The sequence below is a fragment of the Ammospiza nelsoni genome, chromosome 1 (assembly GCF_027579445.1).
Source record: "Ammospiza nelsoni isolate bAmmNel1 chromosome 1, bAmmNel1.pri, whole genome shotgun sequence".
Lineage (NCBI taxonomy): Eukaryota > Metazoa > Chordata > Aves > Passeriformes > Passerellidae > Ammospiza > Ammospiza nelsoni.
In genome coordinates, this window is record NC_080633.1 from 152217953 (window position 1) to 152245554 (window position 27602).

Below are 27602 nucleotides of genomic sequence, written 5' to 3' on the forward strand. Positions count from 1 at the left end.
TGTAAAGGTGGGAGGGAAAATGTGCCATGGCTGTGTGATCAACAGTCCTGCCCCACACTCTGAGGGTCTGCCCGTCCTGTCCTGTTAACTGAACCCCTCCCCAAATCTGGGGGTGGACAACTGTGGGAGGGGGTACGAGATAAGGAAAGTCCTGCTACTCATTTATTTCCTCTTCTCTCTTCTCTCCTGGAAAGAGGAGATGGAGGGAAGGGACCACAGGAGAGTCATTTGTTGGGGTAAGAGAGGGAGATGTACACGAGTGCCCCTTTGGCATGGGGGGAGCAGGGCTCTGGGCAGCTGGGCTGAAGGAGGAATCTGTGCCACAGGAGGCTGCAGGGAATGCATCCTTAGGGCATTGCAGGGTGGATTCTACTTTGGAGGAAGGGTTTTGGGGGCTGAAGGAGGTCCTGGCACCGGCACAGAGGGCTCTCAGTCTCTGCAGATGCTCTAAGCCTGGCACCACAGGGTTTGGGGTGTCCAGTACTCAGGGGTGAAAGGAGAGGTGGGTGCCTGATGTGGGAAGAGATAAAATCTGTCTCTATTGTCCTTTTTTGCTCCTGTACTGGGTGTTCAGCTCCATCCATTATCCTGTCTGGCCTCAGGGTTCCACCGGAGCTGGGTTCCTGAGCAACAGCTCCCTTCCCTGCACGGTTTTGGTGGAAGGGAGAGTGAAAAGGAAGGGCATTAAGTGGCTAAAAACAAAGTGCTGGCAGAAGGGAGAGGGGAGGCAGAGCCCAGCTGGCCATGCTGACCTCCAGCCCACCCTCCCCAGGTGCAGCCTGCAGTCTGTGTTGAACCAGCTCCCTGGGGATGGAGAGAGCTGGAGCCTCCCTAACCCAGATACCAACCCTGTTTTCTTTGGGGAGACGGTTCAGTTTCACAGTCCAGGCTCTGCTGGGCTCAGCAGAGGGATCTGCATGGGCAGAGGGCACTGGGAAGGAGAGCAGAATCACAGCTGTGCTCACCCCCGGGTCAGGCACAGTTTGGTCCCTTCTGGGGTTTGGGACATCCCAAACCAAACCTGGGAATGGGGACACCCCCAAACCAAGCCTGGGCATGGGGATACCCCAAACCAAACCTGGGAATGGGGACATCCCCAAACCAAGCCTGGGGATGGGGACATCCCCAAACCAAGCCTGGGGATGGGAAAATTCCCAAACCAAACCCCGGGAAGGGGATACCCCAAACCAAACCCGGGGATGGCGATATCCCAAACCAAGCCTGGGGACGAGGACATCCCCAAACCAAGCCTGGGGATGGGGACAGCCCCAAACCAAGTCTAGGGATGGGGACTGCCCCAAACCAAGTCTAGGGATGGTGATGTGGGGCTGCATCTTCTCCTCGTGAGAAGTGCCGGTTCTGGGGCTGCTATGTGGGTTCTCAGCCGTGTGAAGGGTTAATAAAAACAGCATCAACAACAAAGTACCGCCAAAACGACCAAATCCCAAATCTCTTCTCTTTCTCTCCCCTCCTCCTTCCCTTCCCTGTGTTTTTCCAGGTGTTGTTTATGGCCACAGGAGGGAGCTCAAATCCAGACATGGGAGGATCGGCTTGATTTCGGATCCAGAGCCTCTTAAACTCTGCTTTTCCTCTAAGCTGGTCCCTGTTATGTCCAGGATCTGGCACCTGCTTGACATTTACTTTGAGTTCCAGAGGACCCGAGACCTAGGATGAGGAGCATTGGATCCGCCCTGAACCTGCTTTTGGTATCTCCACTCTACTTTGTGTGGACCGTGGTCGCTCTGGACCTGGCACAAACTCCCTGCACCACTTTGGTCCAAGGGAAATTCTTTGGGTATTTCTCCTCCTTCGCCGTCTTCCCGTTGAACTCCTCCCTGTGCTCTTGGATTATCCAGAACCCCGACCCTCGCAGGTACACTTTGTACATGAAGATCCTCAAGCCCTCCGGCGTATGTGACCACCAGCACATCCGCACCTACCAGTTCGACTCCTTCCTGGAGTCCACCCGCACCTACCTGGGCATGGAGAGCTTCGACGATGTCCTGAAGCTCTGCGACGGCTCCACCCGCTTTGCCTTCCTCCAGTCCAACAAACAATTCCTGCAGATGAAGCAGACGGCCCCACCGGGCGTGGACACCTGGCCCATGAGGTGGAAGCCCACCAAGGCTCAGGAGAGGGACTTCTCTGTGGAGTACCTGGTGGTGGGCAACAGGAACCCCAGCAAAGCCGCCTGCCAGATGCTCTGCAAGTGGCTGGACACCTGCCTGGCCATCAGCAGCAGCTCCCACCCGTGTGGCATCATGCAGACCCCGTGCTCCTGCTCGGGAGGGGAGGTCCTGGATCAGGCCAGCGAGATCCTGGGCTTCACCAGGAAGAAGGAGGATTGCTACAAGGATGGGATTTACCTGGAGAACTGCGTGAGCAGCCCCAAGGACAGCAACGGAGCCGAGTTCCTGGGTGAGTGGAGGGTGGTCGAGGGGGTGTTGGGGAGGGAGGGCTGCTTGGGCTCTGCTCTCACACCGTCCCTGTAACCTCCGTGTCTGTATCTGTGGATGCCTGGCATGAAAATCCTCATTTCCCAATCGACAGGCAGGTCAGGTAACCCACAGGGCTCTTTATGAGCCTTTTGCGACTGGAATTGCAAATCAGCTGCCCCTAAATATTCCCCGGGTTTCTGCAATTCGTTCTTGGGGCTTGTTCATTGCTTGTTTTACTCCTGCAGCCTCTGAGCTGCTGAGAGGGAGCTGCTTACCTAAGGGTGAGCAGTTTTCCAAAGTAATTACAGATGTCCTAGAAAAAACAGGATCCAAGCTACCTCCCGAGGCAGGCAGCCCTATCAACCACTTCTAATTCCTAGGGAAAACTTAATTCTTGGGTCTGGTTCAAAATGGGATGGCAACAGAAGGCACTCTGGTTTTGTTCTCAGCTTTGTTTTCCTTCTGGAGGCTTTCAGAAAGAAAATTCACCATGCTGCTTACATGGGGTTACTTGGGCTCATTCCTCAGATATTTCACTGGGTTTTGATTGTGGTCTTTCGTATGGAAAGGGACTGGGGAGGTGGGAGAACCATGAGAAAAAGGGCTGTGAGTAAGGTGGGATGATCCTGAAGTCCGATCATGTTCTGGAGAGGGAAATGCTCCTTCCAGAGACCTGACACGGTCTTGCCAAGCAGAAGGGACTCAGAGGGATGTCTGGAAGTGGAGCCTTTTCTTACTGCCTGTGTCAGGTCTGCTCCAGGGTGTTTATTCTCAGCTCCCACCCCAGCATGCAGGTTATGTAAAGCAGCGGTGTGATGCTGAACAGCAACACAGGTGTCAGGGAATGCAGCCTCCAGTTCAGAGAGTCTCAGACCCCTACCTGAGCCTCCCCAAAAGGTCTCATCTTCTTCAGGTGCTGGACTGAAATGTCCTCTGCTTCCAGCAGAAAGCTGACATCTGTCTGGGTCAGGAATCTGGGGATCCTTCCTGACTTCTCCACTCCTGTTGAGGATGGGATTTCTCAGGGTTGAGGGGAAGAGGCCAGATTTGCTGTTGCAGTAGGCAGGAGGTGACCAGGCACAGATTTGGGCTGTGCAGAGTGATTTTCCTGCAGACTGCAGCCTGGCCTTAGCTGGGAGATCAGGCTATGATCAGGTACTCGTGCTTCTGTCAGTGTATTTTGGGGGAGATTTTGCTTCTCACTGGTCTGTGAATCAATACATGAAGGCACAGCCGAGCCATAAATCCTGCAAATTAGTTCTTCAGTCGTGCCTCCCTCCCTGGCCACGAGCATAAGACTCTCCAGATTTGGGTTGGGCTTTTATTTTTTTTCTTGCAATGCCCTTTTCTCCTGTGTGAACAGCTCTGAGGAGCCTCTCGGAGTTCAGTCATGTGTCATGCCTGGAATTTGCTGATTGGGTGATTTATGCTTTCCACCCAAGCAGTGTGACCTTTCTCACTGCAACCAAAGGTGAAATTTGAAATAAGATTTTCAGCAAATCCTGAAGCATTCAAGCTTAATATTGGCTTTTGTAGGGATCTCTCCTAGTCCAGCTCGAGTGCCTGAATGTTCCCTCCAAGTAAATATGAAAGAGGCTGGAGGGTGGCTGAATCAAAATCCTTTTTGGGTGTCAAATATTTGTAGAGTGCAGATAATTTTTCTGCTGGCTGCTCACATCTGCTCCACACTGGAGACAGGAAATTATCATCTTGGCTGGTGGGATGCCATCCATACAGCAACGATGCTTGCAGGGTGCCCGGGCTCTCCATGTGCTGCTCTGTCTGTCACTGTGTCTGTTTTGATTTATGCAAAGGCTTGATCAGGAAGATGGAGGCGAGATCCAATTTGGACAGGGAGTCAGCAATCCCTTAACAACATCTTGTGGGTGGAATATTTTGATAGGGTTCCTGATTTCCAAGTGCTGATGCTGGTTATTGCAATCATTGCTGTTCCAATTGTATCTGTAGTGGGGCTTTTTTCCCCAACAAGCTTTTTTTTTTCTTTTTTTTTTTTTCTTTTTTTTTTTATTATTATCATTGCTATTTTTCCTTCCCTGCTGCTTTCTGAGTCATTTGTTGTTTCTGGGCCTGTGTTAACACTTTCATCCTGGAACAAGTGGAGATGTGTGAGTTGTGCTGATCTACTGTGATGACTTTAAAGGCACAAGAAGGAACGTGGAAGGTTCCCTGCCCATGGCAGGGGGTTGGAATGAGATGATCTTTGTGGTCCCTTCCAACTCAAACCATCCTATGAATTGCCAGATACCATCCTGAAATATGAAACCTGACTTTCCCTGATGTGTCTTTTTATTCCAAAACAAATGGATGGGTGCAAATCTACAATGAGAAGTTGCAGTGGACACAGCTGTGCTTTGGCTCATGGATGGCCTGTGGGTGAGATCCCTGTGAAAAGCTTCACTCCAAGAGGATCCCATTGCTCCAGAACCAAAGGGACTCTCAAGAAAACATAACTGACAGCCAGTTTTCACTCATGGCCAGTGATTTTACACCTGGCTCAGGTGCACAGGGAAGTTTATGATCATTTACTGGGGAACTTCACAAAGAAACTCTGCCAAAGTCACCCTGTCTTATCTAGAGCATCTGTTCTTCAGTGTCTGGAGGAAGGAGAAACTGCTCCACATTTCCTTCCCAGGTTTAGTGAGACTCTCTTTTCACTCACTGCCCCACACAGACATTGCAGAGGGTACAGCAGGCACTGGTGGGTTGCAGAAAATCCGTCAGGTTATCCCTCAGGTATTTTGGTCTTGCTGTACGTGGAGCTTGTCCTGGTGATCAGCAAGACATGCTTTGAGATCTTGGACAGCTGGAACTGGAAATGTTTTCCAGGAGAAGACTATTCAACATGGAAACCATTTTTGGCCATTATCAGATATCCCCTGGCTAATTCAAGAAATGTGGGAAGAAGGCAGAGGTTTGTTTGTAGGTCCTGATGTTTAGATGTAAACTCACTTTTTTGGGATGCAAATTGGCATTTTTGGAATAGGTCTGGGGGCAAGGACAGGAGGGTGAAGAACGGAAAACCTCCTGAAATGCTGGGCATTGGTTCTTCACAGTCTGAAAGTGCTGGTGGCCCTCTCAAATGTGAGCTGGATTCTGTAATTGGAGCTGGAGCTTTAACAGGGATGCTGATGTGACCCTGTAATGAGAGAAGGTTAAATGTGTGCTTAAGTGCTGTGCTGAGTTAGGCACTTAATGAATGTCTAATTAGTCCTGTCTCCATGTGAGCGTTCCTGGAAGGCCATTGCAGTGCTGTCACATTTTGGTGGCCCAAAAAGATAAACATCATTCTCTGCTCCTTCTGCTCTTCATGTCCCCACCTTGGACGGATCCAGGATGCTGACTGCAAAACAAGGTTAAAAATGCCCCTCAAAATATAGTATTTGCTTCTTGATAAATTAGGTGGCTCCAGGGCTGGAGGGGTTTTTATAATGAATAGATAACTGGAACACAGTAATGCTAGACTGAAGTGCTGGGGATTTTCCTGCCTTTCCTGCTAAAATTTTCCGTTCTTTTGCTGTCCCCATTGCTCTGAACAAAATCAAATCCCCCTTCCTCACCTGTGTTCATCACTTCTGTTTTGTTAGTCGTGTTTCATCTTCCACTTTTAGGTGCTTTTCCACTTCTGCCACATTGATTAATGTGTCTCAGAGTGTCTGATCTCTGTTTGGAGAGGCCCATGAACAAGTTCCTTCTCAACCTCTGCTGCATTAAGCAGGCTGGGCTCCATAAATCTCTCACTGCAGGACACACTCTCCAAACATCTCTTGTTGGAAGTTTTACTTCATTCTCAGTGTGTTTTTTGGTCAAAACATGCTTTGGTCTCCTCAGCAGGGCTGAGCTTCTGCCTGGATTTGTGGCTCAGTAGCTCCTGAGTGGGGTCCATGATGTGGAGGAGGAGCCAGAGCCGCAGAAATGAGTCAATTCCCACCCTGCTTGCTGCAGGAATTACCTTGTGTGGCTCAGCTCCCTTCCCCTCAAATCTCCAACCTCACCAAGGGCAGGAATAACTCAATAAGACATTTCCTGTATTTGAGATGAGCTTTAGTGGCCATGAAAGCTCCAGAGATTGATAAAGAGCTGTGAGTAATTGCCATGGGGCAGATCTCAAATCTGTCTTTGACATCTTCAGCTCCTTATGACACATGCTCTGTTCCTCCAGCAAGAATCCCCCTGGCTGGAGCAGCTGAGCTTGCAGACAAAGGTGTTTGGCTTTGGTTTTGCCTTGGTGCTGGGTTTGCCAACCAGATGGCAAAGGGATTTGGGTGAGTGCCTCTCAGGAAGGTGTGCTGCATTCCAGTTCCTCGTTTCTCCACCTCTGTCTGTCCCTGGACATCCCTGAGAGCAGAGGTTGGATGTGGTGAGAGGTGGACAGCAAAACACAGGGCAAGGAAGCTCTGATTTCTCCTCGTGTGTAAAATTTTCCTGTGTTAACTGCTGGAATCATTGGGGATTTTACTTGGTGTCCCCCCAGTTTAACTCCAAATCTCAGCAGCTGACAGCAAGACCTGATATTCCTTCCCAGCTCCTGCAGGAGAAGGTTGGTTAGAGTCTGAAATGTGGCAAAGGGGTCACCTTGTCACCTGCGGGGAATCCCCTCTGCACCCATATGGGCAGGTCCCACTGGGAATGTCCCTCTTGCCCGTGGTCAGGATGTTTTATGGATGAGGCAAATGTGGAGAACTCCTCAACTCCTCCCTGAGGGCTGGAAAGGGGGATTTTGGCTCAGTTTAAACACTGAGGTCTCTACAGACCTGTACAAGCCCTGCCTGCCCCACTGTTCTCCTCTGGGATCATCAAAGACCTTACACTTGGAATGGAATGGAATGGAATAGAATAGAATAGAATAGAATAGAATAGAATAGAATAGAACACAATAACAGTTTTCAGTTGGAAAGGACCTGCAATGATTATCTGGTCCCACTGCCTGACCAAAAGTTTAATTAAAAGCATTGTCCAAATACTTCTCCTCTGGGATTGTCAAAGACCTTACACATGGAATGGAATGGATGGAATGGAATAGGATAGAATGGAATAGGATAGGATAGGATAGGATAGGATAGGATAGGATAGGATAGGATAGGATAGGATAGGATAGGATAGGATAGGATAGGATGGGATAGGATAGGATAGGATGGGATAGAAAAGAATAGAATAGAATAGAATAGAATAGAATAGAATAGAATAGAATAGAATAGAATAGAATAGAATAGAATAGACAGTTTTCAGTTGGAAAGGACCTGCAACGATTACCTAATCCCACTGCCTGACCAAAAGTTTAATTAAAGCCATTGTCTTAAGCACTGGCAGGGATGGGACACCAACCACCTCTCTAAAAGGCTTGTTCTGATTTTTCACCGCTCTCTCGGCAAACAAACCCTTCCTAATGCCCAGCTCACCCCTCTCCTGGTGTTTCACGGGATCCCAGGGAGAATGAAGCGTGAGTGAAGCACGGCTGTGGAGTGACAGGGCAGAAATTCCGTGTCCCGGCTGCTCTCAGCACTGAACCCATCCCTGCAGATCCATCCCTACAGGGACGGGGTGGAGAAAAACGAGCAGAGTGAAGCGATCAGTTCCGTTGTGAACCCAACAGCTTGTGGACATGATCACAATGCAGAAACATCAGCAATTACCGGCTCAATGCGCCCGTCGCTGTCGCAGGGAGAGTAAAGGTGGAATTTACACCCAGTTGCCGAGGGAGTTTCACAGGCAACTACTCCCGTTATTGCGAAGGGGACTTTTACGGGTAATTTAATGAGTGGCAGCCTGGTGAAAGGCTCGGCTTTTCAGTTTCCCTTTTTTCTCTCTTTCTTTTTTTTTTTTTTTTTTTTTTTTTTTTTTTTTTTTTTTTTTTTTATTTTCCATTTTTTTTACATCCTCTCGTATTCAGGTTGCATAGCAGTCACTGCAAAATGTTTCGTTTGGCAGTACAAGGTGAAATTAAGGTGCAGGGAAACAGTGACACCAGAGTCAAAATCACCATGTCTCCGGAGTAGTTTTCCATTCTATGACTGCAGAAAATGAGGGTGATGGTGCTGACACTTCAAAGGGAGAGGGCACAGAGGCATTCCTGTCCATTTTCACCACTTAGCCTAAATATTTGGCCCTTTTTACCACCCACCTTGATTATCTGATGTATTTAGGTAATGGGAGCAAGGCTGAAAAATTGATTTTTTTTTTTTTTTTTTTTATGAAAGGAACTGAGTCTGTACAGATTTTCAGGTGTTTGATTCACCTGCTTGGTGCTTGAACTCCCTAGACCCCAAATACTCAGAACTGCCCTGCTTGGGACAAATGAACATTGAACCAATGAATTTCTCGGTGTTTTGACTGTATACAATACGTGAAAACTCTAGTAAAGATCATGTTTGATGGAATTATTTTCTCTGCACAACCTGGGCAATGTGTGGATGAAATTATTTCCATTGCACATCCTGGCCAGAATAAAGCAATGCCTTGATTCTCCGACACTGAAAATGTTGTTGGAGAGTTTCTGTTTCTCCTGCAGGTTCGGTGACACTTCCAGAGCATCACCAACACCTCTGCGACTCATCTCTCTTCCCACATCTTCCCATTCTTACAATCAGTGAAATTTTGACAACATCTACGGGTGTTGATTCTATCTCCTACAATCCCACATTCCCCAGGATGGTATTGGAGCAAGCTTGGGATAATTAGGTTAGAAACCTGGTTTGGGATTCTCAGCAAGCATCCTGGGGAGGACTCAGCCGCTCTGTGTCTCCGGGGTGGCTCTGCCAATGTCACCTCCAGCCGCTGAATTCCCTTTTGGCACAGTCCCTTCTTGCAGACAACAATTTGATACTGAAATCCCATATTTTATCCTCCAGCACGGTGAGACAGCCAGGCTGGGAAAGGACGTCCTTTAGCGCATCAGAATTGCAGATCTGTTGAGTTTAAATGTATTTCTTTGTGTTCCCTGGCTCGAGTTTCAATAGAGCGATAATTGCCACACACCTCATTAAGCTGAATGCTCTCAATAGGTCTGGAGTGGTCCATGTCATTAAACAAACAGTTACTGGCTTGGGAGCTGCACGGTGTTTAGGAGCTGTAAAGAAGGGACCTGGAGGCTGTGAAAGTTGCAGCTCCAGCTTCCCGAAGTAAATGGGCTGCCCTGGCAACTTTGCCCCGCTGTTTCCAGGGCGCTTTGAGGAGTCTGATCCTTCCCTGCGCCCTGAGGCAGGAACTGGCGCAAGTTCCTGGCTTTTTTGCCTTTTTCCGCCTTGCTTGGATGTGAAGGAGGATGCCCTGGTCTCTGCCAGTTTGGATTTTGGGATTTGGAAGCTGGCACTTCCCTGCTCTTTAGTTTTGGGTCAGGAGTTCATTTGTATTTGAGTTGAAGGGGCCCAAACCACAGAGATATGATGAAATTCAGTGTATGGCACTGAAAATAGGAGGAGCAGTTGGGAGCAGAGGTGCTGCCACTCTTTTTTTTGGTTCACATCCTGAATCTGAAGTCTGAAGGACCAAGATGCAGGGTTTTGGCCCCTCAGCTTTTGTTGAGACTCCTAGACTGATCAAATTGGACCTACACAGAGATTCTGCTTCAGGATCTCCTGAAGGCTGGGATAGGACAAAGAGAACAGCGATTCCCTCACATTTCCCTGTTTAATAAAGGGAATTCCCTCTCCCAGACTAAACCCATCCACATGGAAGGCTTTATTCAATCATGTCTGCACTTCCTATGCATGTCTGTATCCCAAGTGCCTGTTGGATCAAATTGAAGGTTACTTTTGGTATCTCCTTCCCATAACTTGACTAAACTTGTAACCAAGTCTGTCACCAGAATCCCATTCCTACCAGCTCTGGTCAGAAGTAGAGGTATGGAAGAAAGGCACTTCAGGGCATGTGCTTGTGGGGATGATGGGGATATGTTCCTGTTGGCCATTAGACCTCCAAAAGTGCCCAGCCCAGAGCTCAGCTGGGCAAGGAAGCAGCTCAGGTGGGCAAGGAAGAAGTTAAGGTGTGCTCTGAACTTCAGGGCTTTAAAGTTTGTGCCCTGTGAGGCAACAACAAAAGTCTTTGTCCAATGAGGCCAAAAGTCAAGGGTGATGTGCGTGTGAATTTACCCACAGGCAAGATTGCCCTGTTGATGGGAGATGCCACTCTAGCCTCCACGAACAGTTCCAGTCCATGAAGATCACAGAGTGACAGAGTGGGTTGGGTTGGAGAGGACTTTCAACACATCTCCCTCCAACCCTCTGCCATGGGCAGGGACTTTCCATATCCCACTGTCCCATCCAACCTGGCTTTGAACACTCCCAGGGATGGGGCATCCACCAATTGTCTGGGCAGTTGTGCTTGGTGGAAGTAGTGCTGGGTGGCACCAGTTTGCTCTTGATGGCAATTAATCTGGAACTGGGACTAAATAATCTCTACAGGCTTGGATTAGAAGGGTTTTTGCACCAGAATTCCAGTTTTGGATGTGCTTAGAAAGATGCTACTGGCCATTCTCAGGAGAAGAACACTCAGGAAGATGTGCAAGGACTGCTGTTCACAGCTGGGTTTATTCAACTCTTGTTTTCTTCCCTGTTAGCAGGGGTCAGTTAAAGAATTATCAGTAAATTGACTGATGACAATTTATGTCCACAAAATCCTCTCCTTTTCATGCCCTTTCTTTCTCCTTTGTTTAGTTTGCTGGGTTTAGTTGTTTGTTTTTCATTTTAATGTCCTGCTTGGCAGGAATTCATAGAATCATACAATGCTTTGGTTTGGAAGGGACCATAAACATCATCATTACATTTCAGCCCCCTGCCAAAGGCAGGGACACTTTCCACTAAACCAGATTTCTCAGGTTCCATCCAGCCTGACTTTGGAGATTCCCAAGGGATGGGGCATCCACCAGTTCTTTGGGCAACCTGTGCCAGGTCTCACTGGAGCTCTAGGCTGGGAAACCCCAACTATCCCAGCCTGTTTTCATAGGAGAGGTGCTCCAACCTTCTGAGCATCCTCTTTAGGGTCAGCCAAGATCAAGGAGTGATGCCATGACTTGAGATTAGCGATGTTTCTAAGAGCCTGTAAGAGCCAAAATGAGGGATACAGGACTCCAGGTGGCTCTTCAAAATGCAGTTTATTCCATCCAAGGTGTTACAGCACTCCAGGGTCATGGACAGCAGAGCCTGTGCCTACAGCTCTCAGCTCCAGCTGCAGACAGGCCTGGAGACCCTTTGGTTTTGGTTACAATGAATGATAGACTTTTCTTTGTTGAGCATCTTAATACAGTAGAACCAATCTATACCTTAAATATTATCTATAGCCTATCAGAACTACCATAACTACCATATTCATGTTACTATTCTCCAATCACTGATAGTTAGTACATTACAGTTTAAGCTAGAATTGTTTTTCAGTTTTCTTGCAGTGGAAAATTCTGAGATCTTTTTTCTACTTGCAACATTTTCTGACTTGTTTGCCTGTGCTACTTTTCTGCTTGGTAAAAACATCTTCTTGTTTGAGGTGGGTTTATCCTTTGCTCTAAGTCATAGAAACCCCTTCTAACTAACACACCCTTTACCTCCTTGGTTATCCAGTAAGACTGGCTCAGCAATTCTTTTCTTCTATATCAAAACTTGCTTCCATCTCTATTCCTTCTTTGGATTCTTCATTCAAATATCTTTCTGCTAAGCTCACATATCTGTGAGACTTTCTTGTCCAACTTTAATCCTTCCCAGCAAAGGCCGACAGAAGGCAGCAAAGGAGCTGCTCAGGAGGATGACTGGGGTGCTGGGGGGCATCATCATCTTCTTGATGAAGAAGATAAGGGACCAGGAGAGTCCCCAGGTAGCCATAGGGAAGTCATTAAGGAGATTGCTTGTCGTGCTTCTGTGCTTTTGGGCCACCGAGGAGCTCAGGAAGCCTTTTTGGGGAGTTCAGCCTGCTTCCTCCATGGACCCAATGCAGCTGAGGGCTCATCAAGGAGAAAACAGAGCTTGTGGGAGAGCCACAATGAATCCCACCCACTGCCAGGGCAGGTTTGGCTCTCCTGGCTCAGCAGATCCCCCTGCAGTGTCCCCTGTGCGCCATCCCTTTCCTCCACCAGCCCTGGTGTCCTGTCCCAGCTCAGCAGTGTTGTGTTTGAGCCTGTTCCCACTGAAGCTGGTGGAGTGTTCCATGTGGGTTTGGTCTTGGCACAATCTGTTGAAATTTTTTTGCTTCAGGGCAGAGGAAGAGAAAAGTTGAAGCTTTTAACACCATGCCCAACCATCCCCACTCCTGAGCCTGCTGGATTGGCACTCTACTGTCCCTTCTGAAAAACAGAGCTCTGTGATTACGGGGAAGGATGAAATTTCCTACCATATGAAGTCTCCTGTGATAATCTCAACTCCTCCCATTGCTGCTCATATCCAAATCCCTCATGACCCTCATTTTCCAGCAATGCTTTTGGGATTGTCCTGCTACCAGCACCTCCTGGGGCTTTTTCTGGACTTAGCTTAAAATATCTGGAGCATTTCTGGCCTGGATGGGATGGAGGGTCAGATAAACCAGTTAACTGCTCTATTAGTTATTGTTTTGGTAAGATCACTCAGGCTGAGCTTAAACTCAACAGAAACTTCATAGACTAAGCCTCCTTGGGGTGAGACTGACCTCCAATAGTGGTTGAAGGAATATGAATCAGACAGATAAACCCAGAAATATCCTTTCCTTGGGGTTCTACCTGCAAAGAAAACCTGGGACAGAATTTTATGAGGTGTTCTGGGACTTCTCCCTCATGGTCCCACATGCTTATTGTGGCTTTGGGGTTTCACTTCCACTCCTGGGGTGGGGATGCTCCTGTGCTGGGTGCAGGAGGCAAAGGGACCTATGAAAAAGTAACCAAAAAATGCCAGGAGCAGAACAAGAGGAGATCTGGGGTGTGCTGGGTATCACCTAGCAGGAGTGGGTCCTGCTCTCTGGAGAGGGGCTGGATGAGCAAAAGGCTCTGGAGAAATGCCAGAAATAGGTCTGGAGGCTTCAAAGCTTTGTGGAGGAGTGTTTGTCTTGCATCTTCTCTCTCTGCATCAGAATTCCTCTCAGTGAGCCAGGGCAGGCACTGGGCACTCAAAGAAATGCTTTTAATACCACAGAAGGAAAATAAAATTAATGAAGAGGTGGTGGAGGGAGGAATGGGTGAAGCACAGAGCTGCCCTGGGGCACATCTCCATTTGTGCATGTCCAGAGAGGCACAGGCACACGGCTGGGTCTGGAGCGGGGATGTGCACACAGGGGAATGTGGAGCAAGTCTGGAGAGCTGGGAATGTCCAGCCTGGAGAAAAGAAGGCTCCAGGGAGACCTCAGAGCCCTTTCCAGTGCTTAAAGATACTCTAGGAGAGCTGGAAAGGGACTTTTTGCAAGAAAATGTAGTGACAGGACAAGGAGGAATGGCTCTAAGTTTAAGCAGAGCACGTTTAGATTGGATATTAGGAAGGAATTCTTCCCTGTGAAGGTGCTGAGGCCCTGGCTCACATTTTCCAGAGAAGCTGTGGCTGCCCCACCCTGGAAGATTTCAAGGTCAGGCTGGACAGGGCTTGGAGCAACCTGGGATAGGGGAAGGTGTCCCTTCCCCTTAAAATGAATATAAAGATAAGGGATAAAATGTCCTAAATTAAAGTATATAATACTTTTATATATAAAAGAATAAAATACTTTTATCCCCAAATCATCTATTCTATTTATACTAAATAATTTTTACACCTTTAAAACTTATTCCAAAAATAGAAAGAAAAAAACCCACACAATTTATTTTCAAACACTACACTCACTCCTCCACATTCCTACTCCTAGACTGTTATTATCTAGAAATAAACAAACAACAAAACAAAACTCTCCTTTATTTTTAATTAATTTTAGCTAAATAAAACAAAAAAGTTCCCTAAACGATAGTTTTTTAAATTTTAATTTTCTTTAAACCTATTTAAACCCTCTTTGAACTTATTTAAACGTACTCTAAACTAAACACCCAAAAAAGCACCAACTCACACCTGTAATCCACCAAGCCAAGCCTAAACCACAACATTTCCAACACCAAAAATACTAATAAAAAACAAAATAAACCAAACTACAACCCCCAAAAAAACTTTTCTAAGCTTGTCATCTCTTGTAAAACAAGAACATAATTATTGTTTAATATTAAGTTTTATTATTTAATAAATATTTTTCCACTTTTATCCAAAAAGAAATATTTTTCCCAAACCAATTTAATAAAACCAAAAAATTAAATCTAGTTTTCTAAAAAAAACCAAAAAAAACCCAAACCTTTAAAAATTCTCTCCCAAACTGACTCTAAACCAAAACAAATACATCCAACAAATAAAATAAGTCAGGGGGTTGGGACTTAATTATTTTTAAGGTCTCTTCAAATTATTTTTATGGTCTCTTCCAATTATTTTTAAGGTCTCTTCCAGCGCAGCCATGAGCAGATCCCAGTGCTGAGGCTCATGGATGGAGAGCATCCATGGAGACCTGCACTGTGCAAACTCACTGCAGGCACAAGAGGCTGACTCATCCTTCAACCTTTCCCTGCTTCTCCCAAAATGTGCCATGAGGCCTCTCTGTGCCTCCTGGTGCATTTCAGGAGGAGACGGCTTTGTTTGTACAGGTGGGAAAAGCAAAGTTTGTTGTTCCCTCCAGAGCCAAAACACACTGTGGGGTTCCTCAGGGTGCCTTGAGAGCTCAGTGGGAAAGGACAACTTGAATGGTTTGGGGTTGTGGTTGGGCAAAGAAAGACTTTCTTTGAGGTTGCATCAGCCAAAACTGTCCCCAAATCCCAAAAAAATGTGGGACGTGAATCCCTCTGCCCACCCTCCACACCACAGATTTCTCTTCCTCCATTCAATGCTCTTGATCTGCTTTAAGTTCAGTTTGTGCTTGACTGGTGGTTTGAACCCTTCTAGGGACCCCCAGCTCTTCCTCAAAGCTCTCTCCACTCCCTGATATGAGGTTTATCATGCAGCATCTTCCCCTGCAGCACCCACACTGGTTTTTGGTGCTTTCATTGGGGAGTTGTGGTTTTGGAGACTTTTGGCTGCTCCTCAACTCCTTCCTTCTCCACATCCCACCTTGGGATGTGGTACCCACAGGGTGTGTACCTGTGCACAAGCCCAGGGCAGGAGTTGAAATACACTCCTGGCTCCCACATTTCCCATTCCTGTCTCCATTTTCCACCCTGGGGGCTGTTTCCCATTACTCCAAGACCCTCAGGTGTGTTTTTGAGGAGCAGGATCCCTCCAAGGTGGGTGCTGTGATGCTGAGCTGCCTCTCCCTGTCCAATCCTCAGTGCAGTGGATGAATTGTGGCTGTTCTGCTTTCGAGGACCATTCCACGGAGGAAGTCCTCTCTTGGAAAGGCAGCACTCACAGAAATGACAACTTTGTCTACCTCACATTTTAATTAAAATCCAAGTGTTCGCCATCGCCCCCGCTCCTTCCCTCCCCACCTTTTCCCATCCAGATCCTCCCTCTGCAAATGAACATCCAGTGTCACCTGGGGACAAAGCATTAATTCAGCAATTAAATAATTGAATGCTCCTCTGGCAAAATGAACTATCTTCTGCCTTTCTTGTGTTTTACCACTTTTTTTTCACCCCTTTTTTTTTTCCCCCTCTTCTTTCTTCTTCCCTCTGGTGAGATAAGGCTGCCATTCTTGAAAGCAGTTTTAAATATTCATGTTTTAATTAATGGACTTTATTGCATGAACTCTATATAAGGTAATAAAAAAGACTGCCTGAGGCACAACACATTTTTTTTCCCTGTTGTTTGTTCTTGAAGGCAACTAAGAAATAAAAAGCTTATTATGTTTCTTCAACAAACATTAGAAAGATACATAGAAATGGCAGCCATGGGTCATTTAGCCAGTGGGGCCTCCCCAGCCCATGGGCTCCTTAGGATTGTGGAGCAGGATGTGAATAAATGGGAATCTTGGAGGGATTGATCCCTTCAGGTTCTGCCATGGGCACAGGTCAGTGGGCTGCATCTAGAGATGCACAGGAGGAGGTGGAGGCAGATCTGGAATTATCCAGATGTCAGGAAAGCTGGAGAGGGACTTTTCACGAGGGCTTGTAGTGATAGGACAAGGAGGAATGGCCTTCAGTTGGAGGAGAGTGGATTTAGATATTTAGATTAGATATTGGGAAGAAATTCTTTGCTTTAAGGGTGGTGAGGCCCTGGAATGGAATTCCCAGAAAAGCTGTGGCTGCCCCATCGCTGGAAGTGTCCAAGGCTAGGTTGGACAGGGCTTTGAGCAACCTGGGATAGTGGAAGGTGAAACTGAGTGATTTTTAAGGTCCCTCCCAGCTCAAACCATTCTGTGATCCCATGCTCAAGGTCCCTTCAGGGCTGTGAGTCTTTGGGGCTGAAGAAAATCTTCGGCTGCACCTGGAAAGTGAATTTGTTGTTTTTGTTTTAGATGACATTTTTGTAAAAATAAAACACAGGGAAAACCTGGACCAGCCACCTTGCCCAATACTTCTGGGCTGAAAAACCCAAATATTGATTGCACATTTCTGCTCTGGATTTTTGCTTTTATTGAAGGCAAACAAGCCGATAAGAATGCATGAATTCATGAAACATCTGGTCTTGCCACTTATGTATTCTTGCCAAAAAAAGAAGAAAAATAATGTTAGTTTAAACTTCATTCCATGTGGGTGTTTTCTTATGGTGCAGCATGCTGAAATTAGTTTTATATTGGGAGTGTGTCATCTGTAGTGCGTGACATGGGCTCAGCACCCAATTTAGCTTAGTCTTGTGATGGGAGGGGTCTAAAGATGCTGGTCCAGAACCTTGTAGGAGAGCTTAAGCTCTGATCCTTCATCTGCCCATGACCTTGAAGAAGTTGAGGCATTTTTGCACATGATTTTCCCTCTCCTATTCTTTTCTTCCTTTATTCTGACTCAGATCTTACGAGCAATTGGCATCTTTTAGCAAACAGATGCACAGTGCTGAGCACCAGCACTCCCTGAGCTGTGATGATGGCTCTTAGCAAGTCTGGATGGGAAGAGTTGTAAGTCAATAAATACTCCAGTGGTTGGTATGATTAAAGTCTGGTCATGGAGTTGCTTCTCTTTTAGGAAAAGAATCATCTGAGAAATGATGACATCCTGGCATTTACTCCAAAAAGAGAGGCAATGTCCAGCATTGAAGGAGGCAGGTGGGTGGCACAGAGAAAACATCTCTGGTGGCCCAGTGTAGGTTTTCAGTGCTTCAGTGATGAAATATGTTGTGCCCTGAGGATGCCTCTATCCATCACACTGATTACTCTATTTGCTGCCTGCCTAATACTGAATCTTTTCAACCTAAATCAAGAAAGAACCAGAGTTCAGTGCAAAGGTGGGGTCACTCCTCAGCTCACCTGAAGGGCTCTGATTTTACACCAGGGTGAGCAAGAACAAAAGTGGATTGGTCTTTAATAATAATTTGTCTAATGGAAAAAATCTCCATTCCATCTTCTGAAGGTGCTGTCACCTCTGTGATGCTTCATTTGTGGAGGTGAGAACGCTGGGCTTTTCTTGTTTGTGCTCTGGTCATGGCTGGGGCATCTGCTGCTGCTCTGGGTGAGAGCCAAGGGTGGGCAAGCCAAGGTTATTCTCTGATAATGGATCCACACTCCTCGCTTGTGCATCAGCACAGCTGGAGGTGGCTCAGCAAAAGAGCTGCAGAGACCATTAAGAGGAGTGAGTCCAGACTGAAAATTCTTGCTCACTACTCAAAAATCTTTACTGACAGCACTATGAGAGGCAGGGAAGCTCAGCTTTGGGCAGATCAGGTAATGACAGGGATTCATTTGCCAGCACATGTGTCCTAGGACGTGCCATTCTCCAAGCTCAGTTTGATCATAACCCTCATTACTGTATCTGGGACATCCAGTGCAGTAAATGGTGTGCTGATCTCTTTGTGCCACAAGCTCCTGTCTCTCAGCTCTGATTTGAGCTGACTGACTGAGCAGCAGAGGAACTCGGCTCTCAGGGCCCGTGTGAGGCAGTCAGTAACTCCAGCTGGCCCCAGTGGAGAATTACACTCCTCAGCAAGTCACCCCGAACTCCCCTCTGAGCCAGCAAAGAGCTGCTCCACGAGGTGGATGGTGGGTCTGAGGGCAGGCCCTGACCTATCCCAAAATAAGCCTCAGAGAGAAGGAGTCAGGATCTTTAGCAAGGAAACTGGATATGGAGGAAGATGATGAGGAGTGGTTAGGGTGACATCTCAGTCTGAGCACAGCTTTGCACTGGTTCTGACTGAAATTATCTTTGGGATGAAATGAGGTACCACCTGACCTCACTGGCTCCTCTCCATTCCCTTTCCAAGAGAGGTTTCCCTGTGGGATCAATCTCTAAGGGCTGAGAGCACTGCAGGCAGAATGCTACTAAAGCCTATGCATGCCACGGTATTCCTCCGCTGCTGAGGCTCTGTCCTTCCACAGCACTAAAGCAAACAAAGATATCAATAATTAAAATTGAAAAGAGGCTCTCAGTAAGCCTAAACCTTCAGGAGGTTTCCCCTTTCATAGTTGCTGAGATTTGCTCTCACATCACCCTCAGCAAACCAGGTTTTTCTCCTGCCTGCCCCTTCTTCATGATCATCCTCAGGCCCTGCCTGGGGGTTGTGTTCCCCACCCTCTGGGTGCTCCCTTCCTTTCAAGCCTGACCTCTTATTGCAAGGATTCCATCTGGAATCTTCCTCACCCACGCCTTTCCATGCCTGTTTTAATGTGGAGCCGGGCTCAGCAATAAGCTCTGGCTGACAGCAGGACAGAGATGTTTCTTCATCTGGGATAAATGAGCTCCAGCCCTGTGAGAAGGGTGGAGCTTGTGCTGACACACCTGGTTCTGTTCACTCAGTTTGGACCAGCACTGGCAGCATTTTCAGCCTCATTGCACCTGATTTTCACACTGCAGCAAGGGCTGGGACCAGCTCACACAGCCCAGTGCACCAAGCCTCTCCTTCCTTCCTCAGCAGCCACCACCTGCAGCATTGGATGGAGAGCTGGTGTAGCTTAAAAAACAAAAAAAAAAAATAAGCTTTTTTTAAAGCTTATTTTTCACTTACTTGGTCTGATTGGCTGTGAGGACCCACAGGCAGCCATGCTATCACAGGAGGGGTGGTCCAGGATAAATTCCAGGGGTGCAAGTTAAAGCCTCCACAGCAGCTGTGCACAGGGAGTTGTGTTCTTTGGGGAATTTATGAGACTCTAGTGAGCCAAAATCATCCTGAGTGGGTGCTTTGGCCTCCTCTCCTTTCTCTGAGCAAGGTCTTGGCCTCCCCCCACATCAGCAATATTACAATATGTGGTGAGTGGCTCTGCTTATTATCTAGATGAAAACCAACTTTGCAAGGGAGAAAAACAGGGATGAGTTTGAATTTAGATCCATGAGGGGGACCAGAGCGTGGAGCAACCTCTGAGCTGTCAGAAAGGAGGCACAAGGACCAGAGGTCTGGTTAAGCTGCCTGCAAAGCCCCAGCTCTTGGCTCTGCCCCTGCAGCTGAGTCACCAGCCATCCCTTTTGTTTGCATTCAGTGTAGATCTTGTTAATTGGCTCTTTCATTCCTCTAATTAAATGTAAATGCAGAGTGGATCATTAAACAGGGATACAGGAGCCCTCTGAACAAAGCAGGTTTCAGCTGGAGGAGGAAGCACAGGAATCAGGTTTTCCTCTGCCCTGTTTACTCCAGGTCTCTCTGGTAGAGGTGGTTTCCATCCCAAAGGAGCTTCCCTGCTCTTTTGCTGCTGAAGGCCTCCTCCTGTGGGTGTGAAAGGGATTTCCTGGCTACACCAGAGTGCTCCAAGGCCAGAAGCAATGAGCCAAACCTGGCTGTCTTCCCTCTGCTTTGCAATCTTATGTGTTCCCTAGTCCTCCCTCCTGAGTTTTCCAGATTTCCCTGCTTGGATAAGGCATCACCAGGGACATTTGGAGCAACTTCTCAGGGCACATTTTGGGCACTGCCAGCTTGAGTGTGATGGTGTTCATGGCCTGGTTTTGTCCTGGCAGCATCCTGCTGGCCAGGATGGAGGAGGGTTAAGCATTCCTTGCTGCTGGAGCCTGTCTCTGATGCCTTGTGCTCCGCGGAGCGCTGACGCAGCCACGCAGCGTGGCCGGATCTGTGGGCGATGGGAACAGATGGCATTTGCTCTTCTGAAAGCAAAGCTCTCCCTTCTCTCAGGGGGTAAAGCGATGTTTTCTTCCCTGCAGGGCTCAAATCTGTCCCTGGTGTGGTGCTCTTGGCTACCTTGGGGCATTAAAGGAAAGGGTTTTGCTCCTGTTGCTAATCAGTGTTGATGCCCTGGATCCTGCTGGAAGTAGGGGGTGGGTGGAGCGGGGTGTTTGTCCAGGATGTTTTACCATTCAGATATTCTGAATGAGCAAGAGTGACCTGGCCTCAAACCTGAGTGGACTTCAAGGAGCTGAGCTTGGCAGCTGGATGCTTGGTCTGTTACCAGCTGGATCAGGTTTCTGGAAGAAGTTGGGATTTGGAGACATTTAGAGATGAACACCTGGCTTTCTATCTTTGTAAGTGCTCCAGAGAATGAATTTCTTCACTGTGAAGGTCAGGAGGCCCTGGCACAGGGTGCCCAGAGAAACTGTGGCTGCCCCATCCTTACAATTATCCAAGGCCACGTTGGACAGGGCTTGGAGCAACCTGGTCGAGCAGAAAGTGGGTAAAATGAGATGATCTTTAAGGTCTTTTCCAACCCAAGTTTTTGGAAATTCTATATTTCTGTGGGCACAGCTCCCCAAAACATGGAGACTCAGGGTGATGCATGCACAGCCGACTTCTGCAGATCGAAATTATTTCCAGCAGGTGCAAGGAGGCAGGGGGGGATAAAAAGGGTCTGGGATGCTGGGTTAGAGGACTAAAGCCACGTCTGAAGCTGTGTGTTCATCTTTGGGGTCGCCCCATAAAGTTTGGGGACAGCAGGAAGGGACAGAACATTTACCACGAATGACTTAGCTCAGTGTGGTTGTGGGGCCTCACTGGGAGAGACAACTGTGCCCTCCAAAATGCCACAGCTCTGCCCTCCCAAATGCCACATCTCAGCCCAGGACAGAAGTTGCCATTTGGTTAAACGCAGCCACGCTGCAGAAGAAATGAGTTTGTCACATTGAATCAAGGCAGCAGGAAGAACTCCCAGACCCCCACGACGACTCCGAACCTACGCCGTGTCCCCTTCAGCCACAATCCCCTCCTGCAAGCCTGCTCCTGTGTCACAGCCCATAAGGTTCCCTGCACCCAGGGGTGAGCTCAGGTCATGGGGAAGGGACTGGTTGGTTTTGTTTCTTTCTCTCTGAGAGCCAGGGCGGTTGCAAGCACGCGGCTTTTCCTCCGCTTTGCTTCCCCCGCGACGCGCTGGCCCCAGGGGTGCTTTGCTGCTCTCGCATGGCCTGGTGGGATGATTTTCAGGGGGGTGAGGAGCCCAGGGAACATCCACGGTGCTGTGGAGATCTCTCCCTGCTTCCAACCTGGAGGGGAGTGTGGGGAGGAAGCAGTTGACCTTTTTTTCTGCTTGGCTGTGCCCGGCTCCACTGAGCAGATGCTGCTCTCACTCTGGGAGACACAACCATCAGGAGCTGAGCTCTGGAGCCAGGGCTCTGCAAATGCAGCCTCTCTAAGGCTGCTGATGATGGGATGTGGTGTCCAACCCCTCCCGTGTGGTGTCCAACCCCTTCCATTCACCCCTTCCTGAATGAATTTTTTGCCTGTCAAGTGACTCTCCCTGGTCTCACATAACAGAGGAAAGGGGGTTCTGATCTCTGCTCATGGGTGGCCAGCATGTCTTTGGGCAAAAAATTTAATGTCTTTGTGCTTCAGTTTCCCCATGCGAATAAAGGATTTAAATATCTTTAAGGCTTTCAGAGAGAAGTTAGTAGAAAAAAGTAATTTATCCCTTCCCTTCCCTTCCCTTCCCTTCCCTTCCCTTCCCTTCCCTTCCCTTCCCTTCCCTTCCCTTCCCTTCCCTTCCCTTCCCTTCCCTTCCCTTCCCTTCCCTTCCCTTCCCTTCCCTTCCCTTCCCTTCCCTTCCCTTCCCTTCCCTTCCCTTCCCTTCCCTTCCCTCCTCTGTCATTAAGATTCCAAGATCATCAAATCCAACTTTCAACCAAACACCTTGTCCATTAAACCTTTTGGCAAAGTTTTAGGTCTGTTCAGTTTTTAAACACTCCCAGGGATGGTGACTCCACCACTCCCCTGGGCAGCCTGTTCCAATGTTCAACCACTGCTCAGTCAAGAAATTTTTCCTGTTATCCAACCTGAACCTGCCCTGGTTCAACTGGAGGCCATTTTGCTTTGTCCTATCACTTGTTGTCAGGGCTGCTTTCCTCCATTTCTTCTTTCTCTTCTTTTCCTCGCAATTCCCACCTATCCAGAAATACCTACTCCCATCCAGGACTAATGGAACTGTCCCCTAAACCTGCAGAGGGCAAGAGGACCAGGGAAGAATTCTGCTGCCACTCTGCCTTGGGCTGTACCACAAGGTGGACTTTTTACTGACCCATTCCCAGGAGTTCAAGTACAAGAACAGAAATGTTTCTTTTCTTTCTAGAGCCTCATATGGGTATTTATGAGAAATTCTTCCCTGTGAGGATGGTGAGGTCCTGGCACATGTTGCCCAGAGAAGCTGTGACTGACCCTGTAAGTGTCCAAAACCAGGTTGGACAGGGATTGGAGCAACCTGGGATAGTGGAAGTTGTCCCTGCCCATGGCAGTAGGTTTGGAATTAGGTGACAATCAAAGTCTCTTCCAACCCAAATGAGATGATCTTTAAGGTCCCTTCCAGCCCAAGCCATTCCATGATTCTGTGATTCACATCACAGAACTTTCATTCTATGATTCACATCACAGATCTTTCATTTCCTTTTGAACCTTCTTCTAATTCCTAATTAGACATGGGAGAATATTTTCACCCACTTGAAGTGTTTTGTCTTAAATTTCATGCCCTTTTATTTCTCCAAACCCTTTAAAAATCTCCTCCTAACTCCCCCAGAAGTGACACACTTCCAGTTCTTGTCTTCCTGCTCCCCCTCAAAATGGGTCTAGCAGGAATGTCCTACACGGAACATTGAGTTCTGTTAAAAGAGTTTCCCTCTTTTATTTAAAAACACAGAAAGACCCAGATGCTTCCATGAAAAATTTGTCTTTAGGTCACGAAAAAACTTGGATATTCTAAGAAAAAGAGTTTTAGGGAACTTTTATCATCTAATGCCCTGGTGAATTCTCTTTGCTCTGCTCTGTGCTGAGGTCTTGGATCTGCTGCTCTGCTGTCGCTGGATTTTGTGAGGGGTTTTTTTGTGCTTGTTTTGTTTCATTTTTCCTGCTTCTGAGCGAGATCTTATCACAGAGGTGCTAGAAAAGTATCTTCAGCCTGGAGATCCTGCTTGCCTGGGGTGTGAAAGTTCTGGAACGACTGCTGGAGTGTGGTTTTCCCAAAATCACTGTCAATTGGAAACTGCGGTGTTCCACATCAGAATCAGCTGCACTTTGGTGCTGGGTAAAATAACCTTTTTATTCCTTCTTCCACCACAACTGTGTTGTGTGGCTGCTCTGTGAGCCATGGGAAAATGAGTTCAGGAAAAATAATTCATATTATCCATTACTTATGAAACTCTTGTTCATCTTCTGAGGTCTTGGTAGCTCTTCCATTTGTAGATTTTTAACCCCACCAATGGTGTTGTTTCAGGATATTTATTTGTTTTTTTAAGGGCATATAGTTACAGGACAAGGGGGAATGGCCTTAAGATGAAGGAGGGAAGGTTTAAATTGGATATTGTGAAGAAATTCTTCCCTGTGAGGGTGGTGAGGCCCTGGCACAGGTTTCCCAGAGAAGCTGTGGCTGCCCCATCCCTGGAAGTGTCCAAGGCCTGGTTGGACAGGTTTGGAGCACCCTGGGATAGTGGAAGGTGGGTTGGAATGAGATTACCCTCTCTTCCAACACAAACCATGATTCTCTGCAGGCTGGGGATTTGGGAAGTGGTTTAGAGCTTCTACCTGAAAAGCACAGTGCAGATGGAGCCCAGGGTAGCCTGGGGAGGGCCTGTGGGTGTTCCAGGCTGGGTGAGTTGGAGGGCTCGCCAGACAGGGAATGACTTATCCTTCCCACATATCCCCAGCCTGAATGATGTTCCTGTAAACTGATGCAAGAAACAGCTGAAAATGTGCATCATTCCCACAGATTCCTGTCATGACAACTGCAGGTCTGCTTTCCACATTCCCTCTCTGCCCTCCAAAATTAGCTCCTGCTGTTGCCCAGACAGGGTGGGGAGGCAAAAATCTGGCTAAATAAATCTGTCCCCAGACCAGTCTGAAATTTCTGTAACAATGATGACCATCCTTTTTAATTTACCGTATCAAGACTCAAGAACCACAACCACCTTGGGACTGGCTCATCCATCCCTAGGCAGGAGCTACTCAACCCACCCTTGATCCTTAGCCAGTTCATCCCTAAAAATCTGTTCTGGAAAAGCAATGAAGGAGCTACCACACCCAGGTTTATTCCTGTCTCTTGTGGGTGTTTGGGATTACAAAACAATTCCCCAGGTTGGATGGGGCTCTGAGCAACTCAGGCTGGTGGAAGGTGCCCCTGTCCATTAATTACATGATCTTTAAGTGGAATTAGATGGTCTTTAAGGTCCCTTCCAACCAGGTGCTCACTGTGGGTTGACCATATCTCGAGTGCTTTTTCCACAGCCTCCTTCATGCAGAGAACATCTCAAAGCTCACAAGGGAGGAGCCTCCCTCATCTCCCATGAAATCCTTGTGGGAGACTGTCACTGCCTCGGAGTTTGAGCTGCTGAGCTGAAAAAGGAACAAAGGAGTTATTTGCAGGATACGTGTTGGGAAGAGATTCAACCTGACAACTCAGCCACAGAGCCTTCCCCAGGAGAGGAGAATGTACAGAACTGAATTCTATTTTCCCCCTTCCCCAGCTGCTGGAGGAAGGATCATCCCCTGAGTTCCTGGATTTTAACCCTGTTCTTCAGACACTTACTAAACAACTTCTCTCCAGTTAGTGAGGTCCCTCAGCACTCATTCTTTGTGGTCATGCCTTGATCATCAGGTGGGATCACTGGACGGGAATGTTGGAAGGAGTCTTTCCCAGTCCCAGCTGGGATGATGCTGGGTCAGAACTTGAAGTGATTGGTCAGGAACAGTCAGAGCAGCACTGGTCTGTCCAAAGGGGTTTATTATCCTTCATAATCCTTGTTTTTAGAGATGTGTCTCTTTTGACTTCTGAAGCAATGCACCTTTCCTTCTGCACTTGTAAACTCCACCTGAATTTGGGGAAGTGTCAGGGCAGGGTGACAACCCCTTGGTTTGGGAGGGTAAGGAAAAAGGATGGCCAGGACAATGGCAGGAGGTGCCAAACTTTTCTGCCCCACTCTAAAAAATTAGCCCTGATCTAAGCAGAATGATTCAAACCTCAATTCCAGCTCTTCACAACTGAAGGAGCTTTAAGTGATCTTTATTTTCCCATCATTGAGATGTAGGGTGATGTTAGACAAAGACACCATTTCTCATCTCCAGTGTCCCAGCTGAACAGTCTAACTGGTGCTAAGGACAGGCTTTAAGGACAGACTGACTGATCTCATTCGAAATGGTATTTTGGGCATCCTCTAGGCTGCAGCCTGCCTGGGATACCTCACAGGCACCAGGACAATTGCTTCCCTGCTCCTGAGCTCTGGGCTTGGGGCCATCCTCAAGCCCTGAGTGATCTGCATCGATTCTCCTCCCCCGGATGCCACAAAGGTTCCCCTTTGCAGATCGTTGTTGTCTCCTTGGTAACTGAACTACATCAAATCGCACAGGCTGGAGCTCATCAGCCTGCAGAGCCCGAGCTGTGAGGGGGGAAGGAGGGGGAAGGATGAGGATGAGGAAGGATGTGGGAAGCCTTGGTCTGGCTCATGAGGAGCATCTCACAGGCAGACCCACTAAATCCCACTGGGATTTTTCCCAGCTTCCAGCTCCTGCTGCAGCTCCTGTGTCTGACAGGTCTAACAGCTCACCCACCCCTTCCCAACATTCTCTGTTTGAGGAAGACTTTGGTATCTCCAGGCACTGCTCCATCCGCTCCTGATGGATCCCATAAATCTGTCTCCCATTGTTTTGAGCCCTTCCTGCTCCTACACAAAACTTTATTATGGGGAGCAGGGGGCATGGCCCAAATTTAAACCCACAGTATGTGTTTAATTCCCTCTCCGTCTGAAGGTGCTTCTGTGGGGTTGTTGGTTGGGTATTTTGTGTTTTTTTCCCTTCCCCTGTTTGGTGTAACTTTGGTCTTCTTTCAGCATCCCCGGGCTGTTTGATTTGCAAGCAAGTCTGGAAGGTCTGGCTAATTTTGTCTTTAAATCAGAATCAGCAGAGGAAAATGGTGCAAAACAGTGAAGGCTGGTTTATCCCTGCCAAAATTAATCACCCTGCTCCAGGCATTTTTTCCATTTCTTCTTCCCTCCAGGTCTTCTTTCCCTCTCATTAACCTTTGGAGTCTAAATCTCCTCTTTCCCATCCAAGTGGGCCCCAGCCCAAAAGTCACCTTGCAGACCCTGTCACCCTGATATTCAATGTCTGAAAACTCAGACCCAAGCCAGAGGAGAAAAGAAAACAAAACCCAAACATCCCAAACTTGAGTGAGCATGCAGTGATCCCAATTCCTCCATCTTCAGAGGAAGAGGAAATCTCATCAAAAGACTGCTTTGCTTTTAGTATATTTTTTTATAAAATATATATTTCATATATTTGAATTATTTTAATTTTTTTCTTTCTGGCAATGACTTCAAGAGGTAGAAGTCAGTGTGGGCAGAGGCGTTTAGAAGTGCAAGGAACCAAAGTCCCAACTCCTCCTGATGCAATTCCTTTACAAACAGCACCAGTTGTACTTTTGGAAGGACATCATTAGACAAGTATTTTCCCTCCAGCCCCTGGCAAAAAGTCAACATTTGCATTTAAATAGTTCTTTTGCTACCAAACAGAGGCATGTTGCAGAATAGCTGCACTGAGATAAAGATTCCTTTAAGACAGAGAGAGAGGAGGGGGACCTCAGTGAAAGCCCAGCCCATTTCCCATGTGCTGTCAGCAGAGGAGAGGTTATTTATGCATCCCAGAGTGTGCCCACTGAGATATAATCTACTGCTCTCAGGAGCCTCTGCTTGCTGGAGGTGGAATTATAAGAATTAAA

The 27602-nt window shown here is 47.6% G+C and overlaps 1 protein-coding gene across 1 annotated transcript in view; it reads left to right on the top strand.

Annotated features, from left to right (window-relative positions):
• The first annotated feature begins 2066 nt into the window (after positions 1-2066).
• The window catches only part of ADGRB1 (adhesion G protein-coupled receptor B1), a 208388-nt gene continuing 182852 nt past the window's right edge, over positions 2067-27602 (top strand). The window contains 1 exon segment of the mRNA XM_059471546.1: positions 2067-2418. Within this exon segment, the coding sequence (XP_059327529.1) occupies positions 2067-2418 (352 nt within the window).